Source organism: Sus scrofa, chromosome 1 (genome assembly GCF_000003025.6).
Source record: "Sus scrofa isolate TJ Tabasco breed Duroc chromosome 1, Sscrofa11.1, whole genome shotgun sequence".
NCBI lineage: Eukaryota > Metazoa > Chordata > Mammalia > Artiodactyla > Suidae > Sus > Sus scrofa.
The window spans coordinates 260,516,892-260,536,982 of record NC_010443.5 but is presented as its reverse complement, the minus strand read 5'-3'; the positions used below and the strand labels follow the sequence as shown (position 1 = coordinate 260,536,982).

Here is a 20,091-nt window from a genome sequence, read left to right as displayed (position 1 = left end):
TCAGGGAAGACAACCCAGAGGCAGGGGGAGAACCAGGACTGAGTGGTTGCGGAGCCGTGTTGAGGGAGGGCTGCTTGCTGGTGTCAGGCGCTCTGAGAAAAAGCGGCTGGGGAGTCGTTCGTGACCCAGGCAGTTTCAGCAGAGTGACGGGGACAGAGGCCACGCGGCAGTTGATCGAAGAGCAGTGAGGAGATGAAGGTCGAGCCAGTCAGCCCTTGGAGACGTGTAGGTCACTTCTCCAGTTGGTGGAGGGACTGGAAGCCGAGCCCACCTGCAAGTGACTCAGGTCTTTCTGGAATCTTCTTATAAGTCATTGAAAAGTGTTAAGTCACACATAGCATTCGGGACATTTCTCCCTGTCCACAACATTTTATTTCTTGATCATTGCTGGAAATTGAGACTCTAATTCTTATCTTAACCAAGGCAGCAGAGATAAAGAGAAATGAAAGTGAATTTGTATTTCTGTGTATTGAGTAACCATGTGATTGTGGTTCTGGAAATGAGGAATAAATAACTTGAATGCTTTTGCTCTTTTACCTTGGAATGACATGGGTTAACAAAACTTTGCTCAAACTTCAGGGAGACCCTTCTCTGCTCTGCTGGGTTGCGGGGAGCACCTTTCTGCCTCCTCCTATTCCCAGGGGGGCGTCTATCTACGTTAGAAGATCTTTGGTAGCAAAAGCCACATTGCAGAAGGTGAAGAGAGAGAGTTCTTGAAAAGAAGCTTGGTGAGAGGCAGACAGCATTCAGTGACCAGAGCTGTTGGTGAATCAGAGGGGAAAGTGTTGTTATTTTGCTCTTTGTAAGTTGAGAGAGGTTTTCCCCAGTATTTTATTAGGAACAAATTCGAACTTAGCAAAGGGGAAAGAATTTCACAGTGGCCTTCCGGATCCTCAGCCCCTAGAGTCTACTTTTTTTTTTTTTTTTTTTTTTTGGATCTTTTTAGGGCTGCACCCAAGGCATATGGAAGTTCCCAGGCTAGGGGTTGAATTGGAACTACAGCTGCCGGCCTACGCCACAGCCTCAGCAATGCGGGATCCGAGCTATGTCTGTGACCTATACCATAGCTCGTGGCAATGCCAGTACTTAACCCACTGAGCGAGGCCAGGGATCAAACCCGCGTCCTCATGGATACTAGTAGGGTTCGTTAACCACTGAGCCACGATGGGAACTCCCTAGATTCTACTATTAACAATTCCCAACAGCCATCGTCCCTCCATCTTACCTTTTTGATAAATTTCAGTGTAAATTACAAACACCAGTATACTTCCCCCTAAACACTTCAACATGTTTAACTTTGGTATATGTTTATAGTTACTTTCTCTTTTAAGGTTAAATTTGCACACACGAAATATTGAAGGCCGAAGTCTCCATTTGCTAAGTTTTACAAATGTACGTACCTGTGTGACCCAGACTTCTGTCAAGAACCTTCACATCCCTTCTAGTCAGTTCCCGCCCCCACCCCAGCCACTGTTCTCATGTTGTTCCACATCCGCTTTGCCTGTGCTGGACCTTCATATAAGTGGAATCTTAAAGTATCTTTTTTTTGTGTAAAGCTGCTTTCACTCAGCATGTCTTTGCGATTCCCCCATGTGGTACGTGAATCCACAATCTGTTCCTTTTTATTGCTCTGTAGTATTCCATTGTAGGATCTGTTACAATTTCTGTATTCATTCTGCTATGGACGTGTGCTTGGATTGTTTCCGTCTTTGGATATTATGATAAAGGCTGATAGGAACATTTATATACAGGTCTTTACATGGACATATGTTTTCGTTTCTCTTGATGAATTCCTAGGAGTAGAATTCCTGGGTCATAGGTTTATTAGTTTTATAAGAAACTGCCAATGCTTCGTCCAAAGTAATTTAACATTTTATACTCCCACTGTCTGGTTAGGTGGTCCTAGTTGGTCATTGGAGAGTGTTTTAACAGTGAGGTAAGAAACCAAGAGAGGGAGAGAAGTTCCTCATCCGTATTTAGGAAGTTTTATGCCTCAGGAAATAACATTTACGCATGGTCAGTCTGTGAACGCCTGATGGTGTTGTCGGAGCTGCAGATTCATCAGTGCTGTTGGATCCTGACTAGGGTGGTTGGGTTGCCTGTGTTCTGATCCTGGGATGTTTTCTGCAAGATGAGTTTCTGAAGTCAGCTTGCTTTGTTTTGTCTTTCTTCTTCTAAAACAAGGGTTTCCTCGAGAAGGAAGATCAGAAAATTTTCAGTTGGGTTGGGAAAATTATGGGGTAATCAACTAAATGTAGGAATTCATAAAATCAAAGTATGGAGGTAGGACTGCACCTCGCCTCATGTGCAGCATGCCAGCAGGTGGCTGGGACTCAGCTCATGGTTTTAACCCTTTGGTGCAGAGCTCACTACTTCATTGGTATCATTTTTGAAACAGTGTCAACTAATTGCCTCCCTGGGTGTGGCTGCCTCCCCTCTCACTTTTTATTTGGTTAATCCAGGCATCTCATGACTATGAAATCCACTCTCCCCAAGAGCTGGGATCTGGCCCTGTTGAGAACCTTGTACTGTCCATTCTGTAGAATGCAGACTGTAGAAGCTTTGGGATTTAGACTTCTTTATAGCATTAGGGATTTATGCAGTCTTCATAAATAACTGTCCTTCACTTTCAAAAGCAGAAAGTTGTTGCCAGGCAAGCTCGATACGCTCCTCATTAGTGATGAGGACCTTTTGTCAGCAAAGTGGCAGTGTGACCAGGACTGTCCATCTCAGATGTGTGACGGTCCAGAAAGAGGTTTATACCCTGCGCCTAATAGGAGAAGTGATGCATAAATGCAGCACACCATAAATTTCATTTACTGCTTTCTTGCTATTTGATAATTTCAATTCCATCAATAGCTATTTTCCAAAATCTTGTTACTTTTATATAATCTCTAAGTGAATTTAGCAACAGCAGGGGTGGCAGCGGCACAACGGACAGCACATTCAATTTCCAGTTGCTCAGAGAAGGCCAGGCAAAGGCAGGGGGAAATGGCCTTAGTTCTTTCTCAGGAAATTTGTCCTTAAATGATGCCTGATCCCAGGCAGCTGTGTGTGATTTGCCAGAACAAGTAACTCTGACTTTGGCTGATTTTTATTTCATGGCTTTGGCATTTGTGTCTGCCTCTTTTTTTGGTTTGTTTCTTGTTTTGCATTTTTTTAAAAAGACATCACCAACTTGCTCATACATATTCATGCTGTACACATTTTTGGGTTGCATTTTCACACCATCCCGTGCTCCATGTAGCTTCTGGCTAGCAAGGATGACGAGAACTCCACCAGAACTGGAGAGGTTGACGAGAATAACTTGCCGAGTGATGAGCATCTGGAGCAGAGTAACAAGGTAGGAACATCTGCCCCGCTCGGTGCCAAGCTGATCTTCCAGTCTGGAATGCGTCCCACCAGTTTGCTGTTCCTTCTGCCTGTGTGGAGTGCCTGCTGTGGGCCAGTGGAGAGCAGAGAGAGGAGGTCTCTGCCTTTTCCAAAGTTATGGATGGGGTGGTAGAGCCAGTCATGAAACAGGATAGTAAGCATAGCGTTGAAAATAAAAATGAGGCTGTTATAGGGGAACAGTAGGCCTTGGGTGTTGGATCTGGGCAGCTCCTTAGGGCTGACCCAACCCATTCATCTCATGCCCTGGAGACTGAGGCCTCGCAGGGAGATGGTTTGGGACCAGAGCCCTTGTCTGTGAACCGCTGTGAACTCCCAGATCACTCACTTGCCGTGTAAGGAGCCACCGATAGAACCAAACATTCCTTCCCTGGGTCCCTCCGAAATCTCCTGATCCGAAACCCAGCTTTGTGTCAGGGCATTATTGAGAATTTCACTCCGTCCACATAGGCTGCTCCTCCAGGCACAGTGACACTCCACATTTGCAACAGATACTCGCCAAGGTTGAAAGAGCCCCAAAGACTGGGACATGGTGGGAGATGGGAGGCTGCAGATGTGACATTTGTGGTCCTCAAGGTGATCAAGTTCCTGGAGCCAAGAGTGAGAGAGCGTTAAAATGTAGAGACTATTGGAGAGAGAATAATTCCAAAGCATTTGAAGTAGGGGTTTCGGAATTAGATAGATCTGGTTTTAAGTTTTGGTCACTATCTCTGTTACCTCAGTTAACCCTTTTAACTCCGAAGCCAGAGTTTCCCCGTCAGTGGGGATGATAATACTCTCTTGTTAGAATTGTTGTGATGATAAAATAGAAAGTATGTACTAAGTACTCAGTAAATGATAGCAATTGCTCTTTTTGTTATTCTAGGCTCTTCCTTCTATGGAGGTTGCTTATTAAGATGGATTTAATAACTAGATTGGTGGCAAACAAGACCCTATAAATAACAGCTCATTTGTGTGGGTCTTGTCTTCCATTTAAAAATCTTAAGCATTTTACCAATGTGGAGAGAGAGGGGTGTGCTGGCTAGTGTGTGTATCACCAGCAGTAATGAAGTTAAGAGGAGTTATTTATAGACTGGCAGAAGAAATTTACAGCTTTGGAAAGGGGGAGAAAGAATGCTAATTGCAGCACCTCAAGACATGCCCAACACAGGCTTTAACTAGATGTTTCCTTGGTACCACTTGCTGGGGACCTGAGATGACCCAAGAAGGTGGATCTGTAAATAACACCTCTCCGTGGGGATCAGGAACTCTCCATGGTCCTGATGAGACAAATCAGAGTCATTAATTAGGATGTGTCTGTAAAGAGGCTGGCTGTCTGATACATAATGAGGAGGATACATTGCGAAAAGTACATAATAAATGTCCAAAGCATTGTTAATGGCCATTAACGATGTTCCGATGTTCCGTAGCCTTCTTAGAAGGAATTTACAGGAAATAAGGGTGAGGGAACATGCCTGCAGTGGGTCAGACACTGTGCCATGAACTTAAGGGGAGCAACCATCTTGTTTTGTTCCCGTAGCCACCTTGGGAGGTGGTGTCACCGTCCCCATTTGTAGATGAGGAAACTGAGGGTGGGGAGACATGCCCCTGCCAGCATCTCCCCACCGCCAGGTGAGCGTGTGTGGACCGCGAGCCTGTGCCCCCCCGCACCCCGACCCTTTCTCTCGCTCATCACTCCCTGTCTCCATCCTTTGTCCCCTCCGAGTCACCCCCCCTTCCCCTCCTCCGTGGTCTGTTATCTGACTGAATACTTTGATTTGCAGATTATGGAGGACTATTCGCAAGGGGGCTGCAAAAATGGATTTTTAAAGCACACAAATTCCAGTATTTTAGACTACGATGGAGCCCACAGACCTGGCTGCCCTGGAGACCAGAATCTAGAAGAAGGCGAGCTCGTGAGCCTGCTTGCCCCGCTTTTCACTGAGAAGGCCACGTGGTTACTGGAATCCAGGTAGATGTGGGGCCCAGGCCCTGTTTTGTCTCTAGTTGGAGGGGAGAACAAACTCATTTTGCTAAATGGGTTTCGATGGTGGTGCCGTGTAATTTACCTGAGAGAGCACCCGAAATGGCTTGGAAGGAATCTTGCCAGTCATGCAATTAAGTAATTAGGCTGCGTGCTCTTGGCTGTGAGGGGACTTCATTCAGCAAAGCTGCATGCAAGCGCTTCATAGAGGAGAGAGAAAGCTGCCTTCAGAATTGTTCCTGGGAGCCCCGGAACGGGCGGCCTGGCTGTCAGTGCGAGGAGTCAGCCCTCCCGAAATCCTTTCCAGTTTCTACAACAGCTTAAAAACTACCATTGTGGTTGTGACTTTGCTGTTTTATGTTGAGCTTGAACTGAAATTCCCTTCTCATTATATCTGCTGGGAGTCACGCCTATGTGAGGAAACACTACAGGGTTTTTTTCTTAAAACAAAAAAGGAGAAATACTCAGTATGTTTGCGCTTTTAAAATTCGTGCTTTAGGAACAAATTTCCCTTCCTTCCCATTCTTTCCAGTCCGCTGTAGCAGCTGCTCTGGGCTTTGGAGCCGAGGTAGCTATGCCTCCATCCCTTGGTGCTTCTGTTTTTCTGACCGTGTCTCGGGGTGGCTATGAGGAGTGCAAAACATGCCTTTCAAGGGGAATGGCTGGCATGTGATGCGTGTGCAGTGAAAGCTTTTGTCCTCTGGCTGAGAGAGCAGTGGAGCCGGTACCCTTGCCTAGGATGCTCGGCAGGAGCCAGGAGCCTGGTCGTTCTCACATCCTTGGCGGACTCAGCCTCGTAGACATTTCTTCAGCTGAGAGAGGATGGTGGGGTTCTGTCTTGGTGAGCTCAGGGGGGCCACCTTCCCCAGCCCTGCCATCTGTTTAACGTCTCTAGCACGAGCCCTCTTGGGGGACATGCCCAGGGGCTCATGGTGTATTATCACTGGGAGTTAGGGGACCAGAGATGACACTTGAGAGACAGGAGTTCCTCAACATCAGTGGTCCATGTGTTAAAAACGTTAAAAGATGCACCTCGCTCTCTCTGAGGGCCACCTAGGAATGCACTTAGGTGATGTGATTGGGGAAAGTGCAGCAGGTGTGGCAAGTGGGGACTTGTGTGCCCCCTCCTGGCAGGTAGGAGCTTTCAGTCCCCAGTCGTTGTCATGCAAGCACATGGGTTCAGGGCTTCCGGTCTTTCAGTAGAAGCCCAAGTTTTGTATTCTCAATCTCCTGATTTTTGAAAACTTAGGCTTTGCTATATTTTTAAAGAAAGTGTTTTATGGCCCTCCACTGCAGGCAAGCTTGTGCTATTCAGTTCGCTGTTCCCTATAGGTGTTTGTTCCATTGGCTCCCAGGCCGTTATGGGCCAGTTCTAGTGTTAGACGAGGCTTTCTTTTTTCTTTGTCTTTTTAGGGCTGCACCCACGTCATATGGAGGTTCCCAGGCTAGGGGTCTAATCGGAGCTACAGCTGCTGGCCTTTGCCACAGTCACAGCAATGCCAGATCTGAGCCACGTCTTCAACCTACACCATAGCTCACGGCAATGCCAGATCCTTAACCCACTGAGCAAGGCCAGCGATCAAACCTGCATCCTCATGGATGCTAGTCGGGTTCCCTAACTGCTGAGCCACGACAAGAACTCCTGGAAAAGACTTTCTCATGCTGGCCCAGATCTGCTGCCCCAGTCCTGCTCTCTGCACAGCCTTCTTTCACAGTGTACTGCTGAGCCCCAAGACCGTGGAGTCATAGCTCTGCCTGAAGGCCTGAGTTCAGTCTTTTCAAAAGACTGTTGGAGGAGTTCCCTGGTAGCCTAGAAGGACTCAGCTTTGTCACTGCTGTGGCCTGGGAGCTTCTACATGCCGTGGACATGGCCAAAATAAAATAAAAAGACTGCTTTAGTAACTAGGATTCTGACTGGTCAGGGAAACAGCAATTTCCTGCCCAGAAATTTGCTCTAGGAGGTAGGTGTTTGATGCACCAAAAAACACAGAGAATGGGAGTCTGACAGACTTGTGCTCTAGTCCAGCTCTACCGTTTAGACCTGTGACTTGTCTCTTCATCTTGGCTTCCTCATCCGTAAAGTGTGTGTGGGGGGAGGAATGATGATACTTATCCATTAACTACCCTGTAGGGATCTTGTGAGGATTAAAGAAAATAATGGTATAAAGTGTAGATCCAGGTTGGTATTTGGCGGGGTTTGGGTGATATTATTGCTTCAGTTGGCCCTGCCATTTACTCCTCCCCTTTCCCTTCGTCCTCAGGTAAGATTCATACCATATGCAGGGTCCATTGGCCTGCCTGTGATTCATGCCTCTGTGTTCACCATGGAGACTACACATCTCTGCAGCCTGCCTGCCCCTCCCAGCCTGCTTTCCATGCTGCTTCCAGAGCAATAACTTAAAATGCAGTGAAGTCACTCCTCTATTTAAAACCCCTCAGAGTTCTGTTGTAGCAGAGCAGGTTAAGGATCTGGTGTTATCACATTGGTGGCTCAGGTTGCTGCTGTGGCTTGGGTTTGATCCCAGACTGCTGCAGGAACGGCCAGAAAAAAACCACACACACACACACACACAAAAACGAGTTCCTGTCGTAGTGCAGCAGAAACGAATCTGACTAGGAACCATGAGGTTGCGGGTTCAATCCCTGGCCTCTCTCAGGAGAATAAGGATCTGGCGTTGCCACGAGCTGTGATGGAAGTCACAGACATGGCTCATATCCCGCGTTGCTGTGGCTCTGGCGTAAGCCAGTGGCTACAGCTCCGATTAGACCCCTAGCCTGGGAACCCACATATGCTGCGGGTCCGGCCCTGAAAAGACAAAAAGACAAAAACAAAAACAAAAACAAAAACCCACTCCAAAACCCTCTTAGAGGCTCTCCACTTTTCTGGGGATTAGGGTCCTTAGTGTGGCCTGCTCAGCCCTTCACAGTCCTGCGACCTTCCTTCAGCTCTGTTCACGCTGATCCCGCCCTGCTTTCTGTGCTCCAGCCGTGCTGCCCTTTCAGTTCTCCTTGACTCAGAGTCTGGGCGTGTGCCAGTCCCTCCAGATGTGCTGGTCCCTCCAGATGAGCACTCCAAGGTGCCTGCTCTGTGCTCCCCTCCCCTGACAAGGGCAAGTCATCAGCCAGGGAGGGATAAGAGAAGCTGCACAGTAGTCTTGTGCTGGGCAGGGCCAAGCGCTCGTTTTGAAATGAGTGGTGATAAATACAAACTATGACCTGTCCTGTGATTTCATGTCACATGAGTTGCTGACCGAGTCCCTGACTGAGCCAAGGTTAAGGAAGGGCCGGCTCTGATGGATGAGGGATTACCTAGGCCTCTTTATCTCGGTCCAAGAGCTCTTATACCCTTCGCTTCACTTATCAAAGTCAGCGCCAGTTTCCCAGTTGTGAAACCCAGTGGACAGTGTCAGCCTTGCGTCCATGCCCCCTCTCATTCTCCTTCTCCCTCACTGACTTCTCCTCAGGCTTTGTTGCCAGCTCCTCTTCCTCTGCCAGATGCTGGGTGCTGGATGGTGGAGGGTCCCAGCTCTGTTCTCAGCTCCCTTTCCTCTTGGGGTCTCCACTCTGCATGGCTTCAGAGTAGGCGGTGTGCCTTTGGGATTTTCATCCATGGCCCAGGGCCCTCTCCAGATCATAGCCAGCTGCACCTCACTTCTGATCCATCTAAAACCCAACCCCCTGCTCCATCAAGCTTCTCTGCTCTTCTTTCACTTGTTACTTAATAGCGCTGCTGTAGCCAGAGCCTAGTTTGCACAGTTGTCATAACTACCAGCAGGTCCCTGATTCCACCTCTTAAGGTGTGTCCCTAATCCAGTTCTCCTGCTGCCCTCTTAGTCCAAACTGCCACCACCTAGTGCTCAGACTCCAAAAGCAAAGCCTCCTAACTTGTGTCTCTGCCTCCTTGTTTGCCCCTCTTTATCATTCTCCACAGAGCAGCCAGAGCTGGCTCTGAAGAACCTAGATGAGGTTATGCTTCCTCCCTGCTTACAGCCTCCCTGGATTTCCACTGCGTCTGGAGTAGGACCGGAGCTTCTTGACATGGCCTCTGCCTGTCGCTCTGTCTTTATCGGCTGCCTCTCTGTGCGCAGTCATCCAAGTTGTTCTTACCTCGGGGCCTTTGCAGTAGCTGTTCCCTGTACCTGAAATGCTCTTTTCCTGGGATCTTGATGCTGTCACAGCTAGAAATTAGCTCAGCAGCGAGGCCTTTCCTGACCACTCTGTCCAACAAGCATCCCTGTTGCTCTTCTTTGTCTCAGGACTGGCGCCCGCTCTCCCTCCTTCCTTGTACTTATCTTGCCTCACGTTGTCCTATTGAGTCAGCAGGACCTGGATGAGTGTCTGTAACAAAATGTAAGCGCTGTGTTTCTTTTTCACCATGCATTTCCACTGCCTTCCTTGACAAACGGGAGATGCTCAATAAATATTCGAATGGATATGTGGACAATTAAAAGTTCACCGTCGCAGCAGAAGGGTCAAGTTTAGAAAACTAGAAAGAGTGCGGTGCTTCTTTTGGGTCTTAAAGGTCTGTGCCTGCAGCCTCTGCTCCCCGCTCTGCTTTCAGGGGATCTGGAAATCTTCAGGAGCCTCATTTCCTCATTGGTAAAATGGGGTGCATAGCAGTCCCCATCTCAGTATTATTGTGAGGACTAAACTGAGTGTATTTAAAGGACCTGGCACACCGTAAGTGCTAGCAACTGTCAGCTCCTTCCCTTCGGCCTTGTCTGTGGCAAAGATGCTTAGGGTATATAAACAGTGTTTGGGCCTCTGACAAGACCCTTGGACGGAACCATTAAAAAGGTCCTGATGGTGGTGACAGCTTAATGAATCTGCTGTTCAGATTTCTAGCAGAGTAACACTTGAAATGTTTTCTTTAATAGCACTACCACTTTGGTATATTATAATGGCCTCCTTCACCACCTTTTACTACCCATTTGTAAGTCTTTTTCCTGGGTTTTATTGTGTGTTGTTGGGTAGTGAGTAATGGTCCTCCCTTGGCTAGCTCAATAGCAATTGTCATTATTTTTAATCTATATTAAGGGAAGGAGAGGAAAGGAAAATTTAATTTAATGTGCCTTGAAATACAAGAAATATTTTTTTAAGTCCGGGTATACTCAATTTTAAGATGGTTTGTATAGTCTACGTGATTCCATATTAGAAGTGAAAAATGCAGCACGTTTTAATTTTGTTTTTCATACTTTTAGTTTTTAGCCTATTCGAGTGTGCTGTAGCTGTTTAGTTTGAATGGAACGGGCTCTGCCCCAGAGCCGGCTGTTAGGAATGCAGAAATGAGGAAGGACCCACCCCTGCCCTGGGGGCGCTCAGTGTGAAGGTAACGCGAGGGTACCCGTCACTTCCGGTGGCAGCACAGACACAAGGGAAGGGGAGGCCAAGGTGTGGTAAGGGAGTCGGTAGTTCGGGTCTGTCTCACAAGATTTTCTGAAATAAGACAGGCAGGGAAAACCGCAGAGAGAAGGATCTGGGACTGACGAGGGCCTCTTGTGTCCCCGCTCTCTCCTGACTCCACCACCTCAGCCTGACTGCACCTTCTTCTTCCAGAAGACAGCAGCAGCTTTCCCGCTGCCCCCTCTTTCAGTACTTGCCTCCCTACAGGCATTTTTTTCATATTTTTTGGTCTCAATTTCATAATTTCCATTCCTTTTTTTTTTTTGGCCTTTTTAGGGCTAAACCCACTGCATATGGAAGTTCCCAGGCTAGGAGTTGAATTGAAGCTACAGCTGCCAGCCTACACCACAGCCACAGCAACTCGGGATCCGAGCCACCCCTGCAACCTACACCACGTCTCATGGCAATGCCGGAGCCCCAACCCACCAAGCGAGGCCAGGGATCAAACCCGCATCCTCCTGGATCCTAGTCGGATTCATTAACTGCTAAGCCATGAAGGGAACGCCTTCCTTCCTTTTTTTGAATCTCTTTTTCTCTTTTATTTTTTAGATGATTGAAACATGCTTATTTTAAATCTTCTTCAGATTGCTCCATCATTTTTATTTTCTAGAGTGGGAAAGCCCATCTGTCAGCTTGGTGTCCGTCTTTCATAACAGTGGATTTCGCTTTTAGGAATGGTTTGCTGGGTCAGCAGCCCTGCACTGCCCCCCACCTGTGCTTCTCCCTGTGTGGTGGTTGTGAAGTTGCCTCAGCTTGTCTCTCTAGGTCTGACTTTCAGGGCATGAAACGTGCGTGGTTCGTCTTCCAACCATGAGACTTAAATTTCTCCTTTTGGTGGATGCCTGCATTATCATGGCTGCGGGGCTCCTCCTCTGTTTCTGACTTTGGGATACATCCTACTTGACTTTGAGGCCTGTGGTGCTCCTTGAACATTGTTTTGTCTTATCTGTTTTGCTGTCATTGACACACTTGAGAGCAGAATGGGAGGGGCTGCTGTGTGTACCCCTATCACCATCCATTCATTTTCTTCCCCTCAGCCAGAGTGCCCTCTCCCCAGCACAGGCGTGGCATGCCACTCTGTCACACACAGCTTCAGCATTGCTCTCCTTTCCATAACACAGCTGAGTTCTCCCCGCCTAACTTTCCAGCCTCACCTCCGTGTTCTCCGCTGTGTGTCTTGACTCCATTCGGGTTGTTTTCCATGCTTAGAAGGTTCCATTTCCTCCCCCCAGCTCACTTCTCATCATCTCTAGAGGTCCTCTCCTGATATTCTTCCTGCCACCCCAATTTAGACACATCGCAGTGGTTGTCCGTGACCCTCCCAAACCTCCACAGTTCCTGTGTTTCACTTTTTAGCCTGCGGGGTAGCGGTTTGTTTACCTATCTGCCTCCAGCCCCAGGCCCTGCAGGCTGGCTGGCCTGCAGCCCCAGTGCCCATGACAGTGCCTGGCCCGAGAGACACACTCACCAGGGATTCTTCTGGAACTGCTCCAGCCTTTTACATGCTGACTTCATTTGAGCTAAGGGCTTGGGGACAAGTGGTTAATTTGGAATGTGGCTCCAGGCAGCAGGAAGGAAGGGATGAGGGAGAGGTAGGTAGGAGTGGAGGCCAAGCCAGGGAGGCTGTCTTGTGAGCTGGTCACTGCTGTGGGCAGCTGGGCCTCTGTCCTGCCAGCCACCCCTTGAGGGACAGCACAGACTCTGTGTCAGTGCTGTCCCTCTACAGGGTGGGAGACTCAGACATACATCCAGTGGCTCTCTTCCTTCAGTGGTTGAGGGTTTCCCCCGCAGCTATAAACATTTGCCCATTGCCCCGCTGGTGACTCTGGGAGAAGGCTCAGGGCAGAGAGGTGCCGTGGGGGCTGGCAGGGGGGCTCTCTGTCCCGGAAGCTGTCCACACAGCAGAGCAGAAACCCCAGGTGGCCCAGGCCCATGGCCCAGGGCATAAGAAGCCTCTGCTACCCGACATGTTCTTGTTTAATCCTCACAGCGTTCTATCGAGGAAGGCTCACCGTGCTTTCATAGAATCGGAGTTAGAATCTGAAGCCATTTGGTCTGATTTCAATGCCACTGCTGTTTTTATCCAGATCGGTTTCCAGCATCTCTTCATTCAGCATCTATTTGCTGAGCAGGGATCGTGCATCCTGAAGGACCAGGTCACTCGGATCTGCTGGGTTGGCCAGATTTCATCCAAAGCCATACCTGCCCCTGGATGTAGGGATGGGGCTGGGGCGGTGGCAGCGGCAGGTGGGGGTGGTCCTTGCAGTTATCACAAACACCTTATGACTGCTCTCCCTAAGCTGAACCTGCATCCAGGTAGCTGCGTGGTCCCCTTCCTTGCCATGCACCTGTGTCAGAACAGTTCTGGTCTTATCCATGAAGGAGACATAGTGGTACCTGCCTGGTGTGGTTGTTCTGAGGTGACGTGGACAGAATACCTGGTGGTTCCAGCACGTGGCAGGTGCTCACCGTGTTTAAACAGAGTGGGCCAGAGTGGGTGGGAGAAACTGTACAGCGGACAAGGCCCTAGCAGAAGGCTTAGTTTTCTTATTTCCTTCCCTTTTGGAAAAACAGGCCAGACCTTCTTAAAGTGCTCCGTGAGCTGTTCCTGGAGCAGACATGCTTGACAGAGGAGGAAGCTTCAGGCGAACACCTTGATGGTAAAACAGAGAAGACGCTTAAGCAGATGGCTGTTCCACTAAGAGGTGAACTTGAGCATTTTATCCAAGGCGACTCCTCTTCGAAGCCAGGCGATGCACTGAGGTGGCCTTGGGGGGCCCAGGAAGCAGAGGCTGCTGAGGCATCCAGGGTGGAGCAGAAAGATGCCTCTGTGCAGACAGAGGCCATGGAGGCCGTGGAGGGCAACACGCTCAGATTCAGACACAAGAGCAAGAGAGACACCTGGGAGGAGAAGCCAACAGATTCTGTCTTCAGCACCGAGTATCAGCCCGAGAACTTGGGTGGGATGCCGGGGCGGCAGGCTGCTGCCCTTTGCTTCCCCAGGGGGACCGGAAAAGTAAGTTTTCCCACATATTACTTTCTCAGTTACTAACTACAGAGAAAAAACTTAAAAGTCATCTCCAATCCCCACTACTTTCTTTTTTTTTTTTTTTTAATTTATCTTAAGCCTGGTGTTTCTCTCTGTCTACACTTACTCAGGCCTTTGCCTAGAGGTGTGTGTCTATCCTAACCTTCCCCAAAGTGTTACCTACATTTCCTCCCTTCCTCGCTCCTCCCCCATCCCAGCCCTCTCCTATTTTTTTTTTTAACGTGGCGCAGTGGTTGGCGAATCCGACTGGGAACCATGCCCTTGCTCAGTGGGTTGACGATCCGGCGTTGCCGTGGGCTGTGGTGTAGGTTGCAGACGCGGCTCGGATCCAGCGTTGCTGTGGCTCTGGCGTAGGCCGGTGGCTACGGCTCCGATTGGACCCCTAGTCTGGGAATCTCCATATGCCTCGGGAGCAGCTTAAGAAATAGCAAAAGGACAAAAAAAAAAAAAAAAAAAAAAAACCTCAGCACTGCAGACCGAGCCGCGTCTGCAACCTACACCACAGCTCACAGCAACGCCGGATCGTTAACCCACTGAGCAAGGGCAGGGACTGAACCCGCAACCTCATGGTTCCTAGTCGGATTCGTTAACCACTTTCCATTATGGCTCATCACAGGGTACCGAATACATTTCCCTGCGCTGCACAGCAGGACCTATTGTCCATCCACCATAAGTACAGTAATAGCTCACATCTGCCAACCCCAACCTCCCACTGCGTCCCTCCCCAATCGCCAGTTCCCCTCGGCAACCACAGGTCTGTTCTCTGTCTGTGAGTCTGTTTCTATTTCATAGATAGGTTCATTTGTATCCTCTTTTAGATTCCACATGTAAGTGATATCATATGGTATTTGTCTTTCTCTGTCTGACTTACTTCACTTAGTATGATAATCACTAGGTCCATCCATGTTGCTGCAGATGGCATTGTTTTATTCTTTTTTATGGCTGAGTAGTATTCCACTGTGTATATGTACCACATTTTCTTTATCCATTCATCTGTAGGTGAACATTTAGGTTGTTTCCATGTCCTGGCTATTGTGAATAGTGCTGCTATGAACATAGGGGTGTGTATCTTTTTGAACTAGAGTTTTGTCTGGATATACGCCCAGGAGTAGGATTGCTGGATCATATGATAATTGCATTTTTTGTTTTCTGAGGAACCTCCATGATGTTTTCCATAGATGCTGCACCAATTTACACTCCCACCGACAATGTAGGAGGGTTCCTTTTTTTTCACACCCTCTCTACCATTTGTTATTTCTAGAATTTTTAATGTCAGCCATTCTGACCATTGTGAGGTGGCACCTTATTGTAGTTTTGATTTGCATTTCTCTCATAATGAATGATGTCGAGGCATCTTTTCATGTGCCTATTGGCCATCAGCATTTCTTTTTTGGAGAGGCGCCTCTTTCAGTCTTTTGCCCATTTTCTGATTGGGTTGTTTGTTTTTTTGTTGTTGAGTTGTATGTGCTGTTTGTATATTTTGGGATTAAGCCCTTGTCATTAGTGTCATTTGCAAATATCTTCTCCCTCTGTTCTGTAGGTTCTCTTTTCATTTTATTTATGGTTTCCTTTGCTGTGCAAAAACTTGTAAGTTGATTAGGTCCCACTTACTTATTTTTGTTTTTATTTATACTGCCTTGGGAAACTGGCCTAAGAAAACATTGGTATGATTTATGTCAGAGAATGTTTTGCCTATGATAGCCCTCTCACATTTATCTATATATCATGATATTTATATGTTTTCAGTATAAAAACAGAGCCATGTTTATACTTCTGTCTGTAGCTTTCTCTTTCATGTTAGACGTCAAAGCATCTTTTCTCGTAATGCCTGGTAAGAGTCCATTGTGGAGAACGTGCCAACACGTCCGTAATTTTTCCCTCTTGATGGACCTTTACTTTTGCACATTTGCAGTAAAATTGTAATACCCTGACTTTAGGTGCAGAGACGAGAACCTAGGTTTTATTTTTGTACAGACTTTGTGTCTGAGAGGTACTGTTCTGTGGGCTTTGTCTCCATTCTCTTATCCTTACAACTCCTGTCAGAGGCGAGAAAGCCAGGTCCTGAGTGCCCATAGTCAGCCAGCTGTTAGGGGGGCTGAGCGGGCCCCTCACTGTGCCTGCCCTTGCCCTGGCTCAGGCTCCTCTCCAGCCTGAGCTGGCCTAAGGGGCAGGGTCCAGTTTTGGTGGGTCTGTGGTCTGCTTTACCAAGATGCTGTCTCTGAGCATCGCTTCAGATGCCATCAGATATGCCAGATTATTAAAAGCCAGACTCTCCTGGCAATGTTTGATTGGACTTTTCACTAAAACCCTCTTGGAGGAGTGGGGGTGGCGTGGAGAATCCCCTGAGCAGGGAGCCGTGAGTGTTCTGGTAGAGGGGGATAGGTCATGTTTGTAACAGAGTGCCAGCAATGGCTGCGGGTATTCTTGGTTCTGATGAGTGTTTTGTATCTGAGAAATCAACTGTACGCACTGCTTCATAGCATCAGAATAGAGAATTAAGTTTATTTTCTGACCACTAAATTACTGCTTTTGTGCATACCAAAGAGAGTTAGATATATCATTAGCAAAATTGCTTTTGATTGTTTTAAATTATGTACCCAAACTGTAATTTCTAGAAAAAGGTTTTCTAAAGATATCAGTAGAGACCAAAAAAAGAAAAAAAAAGAAAAAAAAAAAAGACTGCCATTATATTAACAGTACTCGAGATGCAAATTTGTGCAATTTGGCTAGAATAGAAATGCTCTCATCTGCCCCAGCTAGTTTAATTTGTACCTGTGTATTAGGAAAACTAGATGGGGTGTGTGCCTGTGCTTGTGTGTGTGTGTGTGCACACGCGTGTGCATGTGTGTGTGCGCATGCGTGTACGTGGACACGTGTCTGTCGTTAACCCCTCTCTCCCCATTTGTGTGGGAGATAGCATCCTGTGTTCAGGAAAATTGGATAATCAAATGAACTTAATTTCCCCAAATATATTGAAAAAATTTTTTTCTTTTGGAATTAGTATTTTCAAAAGGAAGGCTACTATGTTTATTTTTTAGCATCTGGTATATATGCCAGGATTGTGCTGGCTTCTATCCATAAATCATTGCGTTTATCCTTCTTCTCAAGGAGCATCTGAGTTGGGTAGGTATTACCTACATTTTGCATATGAAGAAATAAAAGCTCTGGAAGGTTCAGAAAATTGTCCAGAGTGACTCAGCCATTGGGAGGAGTAGGGATATAGTGTGAAGTCTGGTTTCAGAGGCAGGCAGGGGTATTCATAGCCCGCTTTTCTCAGGAAGGGAGGAGCGCTCTTATCCCCATCGTGGCCTCCAGTCTGTGCAAAGTAGAAGGAAACTTTATGGTTTTCTTTGTGGTCTTTGGTCAGTCAAGGAGTCAGTAATCCTAGAGCTGAGGCTTGCTCTTGCATCCTGTTAAAAAGAACATCTTTGCAGCCCAGGGGTAAAACAGGACGATGGGAGAGACTTCTGGGTTAGTTACCAAGGCGAGATGAGGGGCTTTACAGATAAATCCGTGGCTGCACTGGGCCTGGCCGCTTACCTGCTGAGTCCTTGGGTCAGTCACCTGACTTTCAGTGGCTCGACTAGGGCCAGTGTGACCTGGAACCTGAGGCTGGCATGCTGGCTCAGTGGGGCAGTGTGTGGCAAGTGCCTCCTGCCTCGTCAGCGGTAGGAGCTTGGTGTATGGGTGTTCCTGTCCCTCGTCCATCCCCAAGGGAGAAGTTCCATTGTGACATCTTTAATAAGATGGTAGGTGGGCCTCTGTTCAGTGTCCAGAAGGTAGCATTTTGTGTGGTGTTATTTTAGAAGCGGCATCAGGGTGACTGACGGCAGTCTTCCAGCCTGAAATTGGCTTTGGCATTTGTGCACTTGCAGATAGCTTCTCTGCTGCCATATGACACACAGATTTGGATCCAAGAATAAAGATTGGTGGAGACTGAGGACCAAGCAAATGACTGTTATTTTGCAGCCCTCTTTGATGTGGCATCCACCTCCTCCTGAATGGTCCCCTCACCACCTCAGACTGTTCTTGTCCTTGAACCTGCTCTTTTTTCCACTTGCCTGGAATTTCAGGGCAGAAAGAGCCTCACTTTTCCTACCGAAGAGCTAGTTTAGGCTTCATCTCTCTAATTTTCATACTGGACTGGTTGTTTGACATCTTAGTTCCCTGTCCAGAAAATAGGCATGACTTCTATTACCTTGTGAACTCCAGGATTGCAGACTTTACCTGGATTATGGGAGAACATTCTTGAAGGAGTTTCATATTCTAGAACATGCAAGAAGGGCTCCTGCCTCTTCTTTCCTTCTTGAGAGACTTTGCTGATTGCCTCATTCCCAGGGTCCTTGCCATTACCAGCTGTGGTCAACATTAGCCGCATATCCTTGTCCCAGACAGAAGCCCTAAACCCATCAGTAGTCACTTCTTGTTTCCCCACCATGCACCCCTAGCTGTAGGCAACCACTAAGCTTTTTCCTGTCTTTATAGATTTGCCTGGTTTAGATATTTCATATAAATGGAATCATGTGTATGCATTCACTGGTGACTGCCATCTTCCACTTAGCATAGCGTTTTCAGTGTTCATTCATGCCATAGCATGTACCAGTGTTTCATTTCTTTTTATTGCCAAGTGGTAGTCCATTATATGGATATACCACATTTCATTTATTCATTCATTAGTTGATGGACATTTGGGCAGTTTCTGCTTTTTGAATAATATATAATGTTGCTGTGAACATTCATGTACAAATTTTTTTGTGTCCATGTGTTTTATTTCTCTTGGGTTTATATCTAGGAGTGGAATTGCTTGGTTATGTAGTAGCTCTGTTCGATATTTTGAGGAAGTACCAGACTCTTCTAAAGTGGCTGCAGCTAGTTTATGGAAGTTTTCACTAGCAATGTATGAGGGTTCCAGTTCCTCCACGTCCTGACCAACAGTTGTTATTATCGTTTTGATTTTAACCATCCTGATGGGTAGCAGGTGGTGGCATTTCATTGTGATTTGTTGCATTTCCTTGGTGATGAATGATTTGAGCCTCTTTTCATGTGTTTATTATCCATATGTATCTCTTCTTTTGAGAAATGTGTATCAGATTCTTTGCTTATCTTTTAATTGAGTTGTTTGCGTTTTTATTTTTGAGTTGTTACTGGTTTTGTTTTTTTAAATCCTAGATTCAAGTCCTTCTCCTCAGCTTTTGGATCTGTTCAAAATTCCCCGACTTGAAAGACACCCCCACTTGGCCTCTTAAGTTGTTTGTATGTTCATTCTACACATAGTTGTTGAGCACCTGCTATATACCAGTTCTTGAGCTGGAAGCTGAGGATAGAGTGTGAGTAAGAAGTGCAGATCCATTAACCTTGGAGCTTATAGGCCAGGACACAAGATAGACAATGAACAAGAAGCTGCAGAGGCATTTAGTTATAATGGTCCTAATGTTTTCCAAGGAGAATTACAGGGGACAGTGAGTATGTGACACGGAAATCAGGGCCCATTCTCCTGAGGAAGGCACACATTTGATTGGAGTCCTGATGAGTGTATTGGGCTTGGTGGGAGAGGTGGGAGTGGGCATGAAAGAGGGTTCTAGGCAGAGGAGATGGCATATGCCAAGGTCCTGAACTGGAAGGAAGGAGGGTCCATTTTGAGGAACTGATACAGGTCTCTGTGGCTGGAGAGTAGGGGACTGGGGTAGGGGCAGTAACTCAGGCTGCCGTCATGCACAACGTGTGGGCTGTTGACTTTGACCTTTGTCATATGAGAACTGGGGAACAGTTCACGTAGTTTTAAGCAGGAGAGAGGTAGGTTTGCCTGTTTCGGTGCAGTCTGGCAACGGGGAGAGCAAGGGCAAGAACGAGTATGGGGAGACCCCTCAGGAGGCTGTTGCTATGGCCCCCGAGAGAGCTCATAGCATCTTGGAATTGGGTGGCAGGGAGGACAGGAAGTCAAAAGAATTCAGAGACCTGGCAAGTGATGAAAATGGGTGATGTGTATGAAACGGAAGTTTAAAAATGGCTCCAGGCTTGGGCTCTGCAGTAAGTGGAAGGTGGTGTGATTCACCAAGACAGATGTTGTTGCAGTGGTGTGGCTGCGGGGTGGGGGCGTAGGTGATGAAGGAGAGAACCGAGCCTTCAGCTGACTTGAGAGTGCCCACGGACCATCAGAAATGAGGAGGGTAGGCAGGTCGGGAGCTCTGAGCCTGAGAAATAGCCACTGGACTAGTGACCCAGTAGCCCCTGAAAACTTTAGGAAGGGGTGGTTCTGGTGGCCTGGCAGGGTGGGAGGCAGATTGAC

The 20,091-nt window shown here is 47.4% G+C and overlaps 1 protein-coding gene across 1 annotated transcript in view; it reads left to right on the top strand.

Annotated features, from left to right (window-relative positions):
* Positions 1-20,091, top strand: part of CDK5RAP2 (CDK5 regulatory subunit associated protein 2) — a 182,262-nt gene that overhangs the window by 111,088 nt on the left and 51,083 nt on the right. Inside the window, 3 exon segments of the mRNA XM_021068104.1 lie at positions 3,248-3,343; positions 5,154-5,341; positions 13,331-13,772. Coding sequence (XP_020923763.1) covers positions 3,248-3,343; positions 5,154-5,341; positions 13,331-13,772 — 726 coding nt within the window.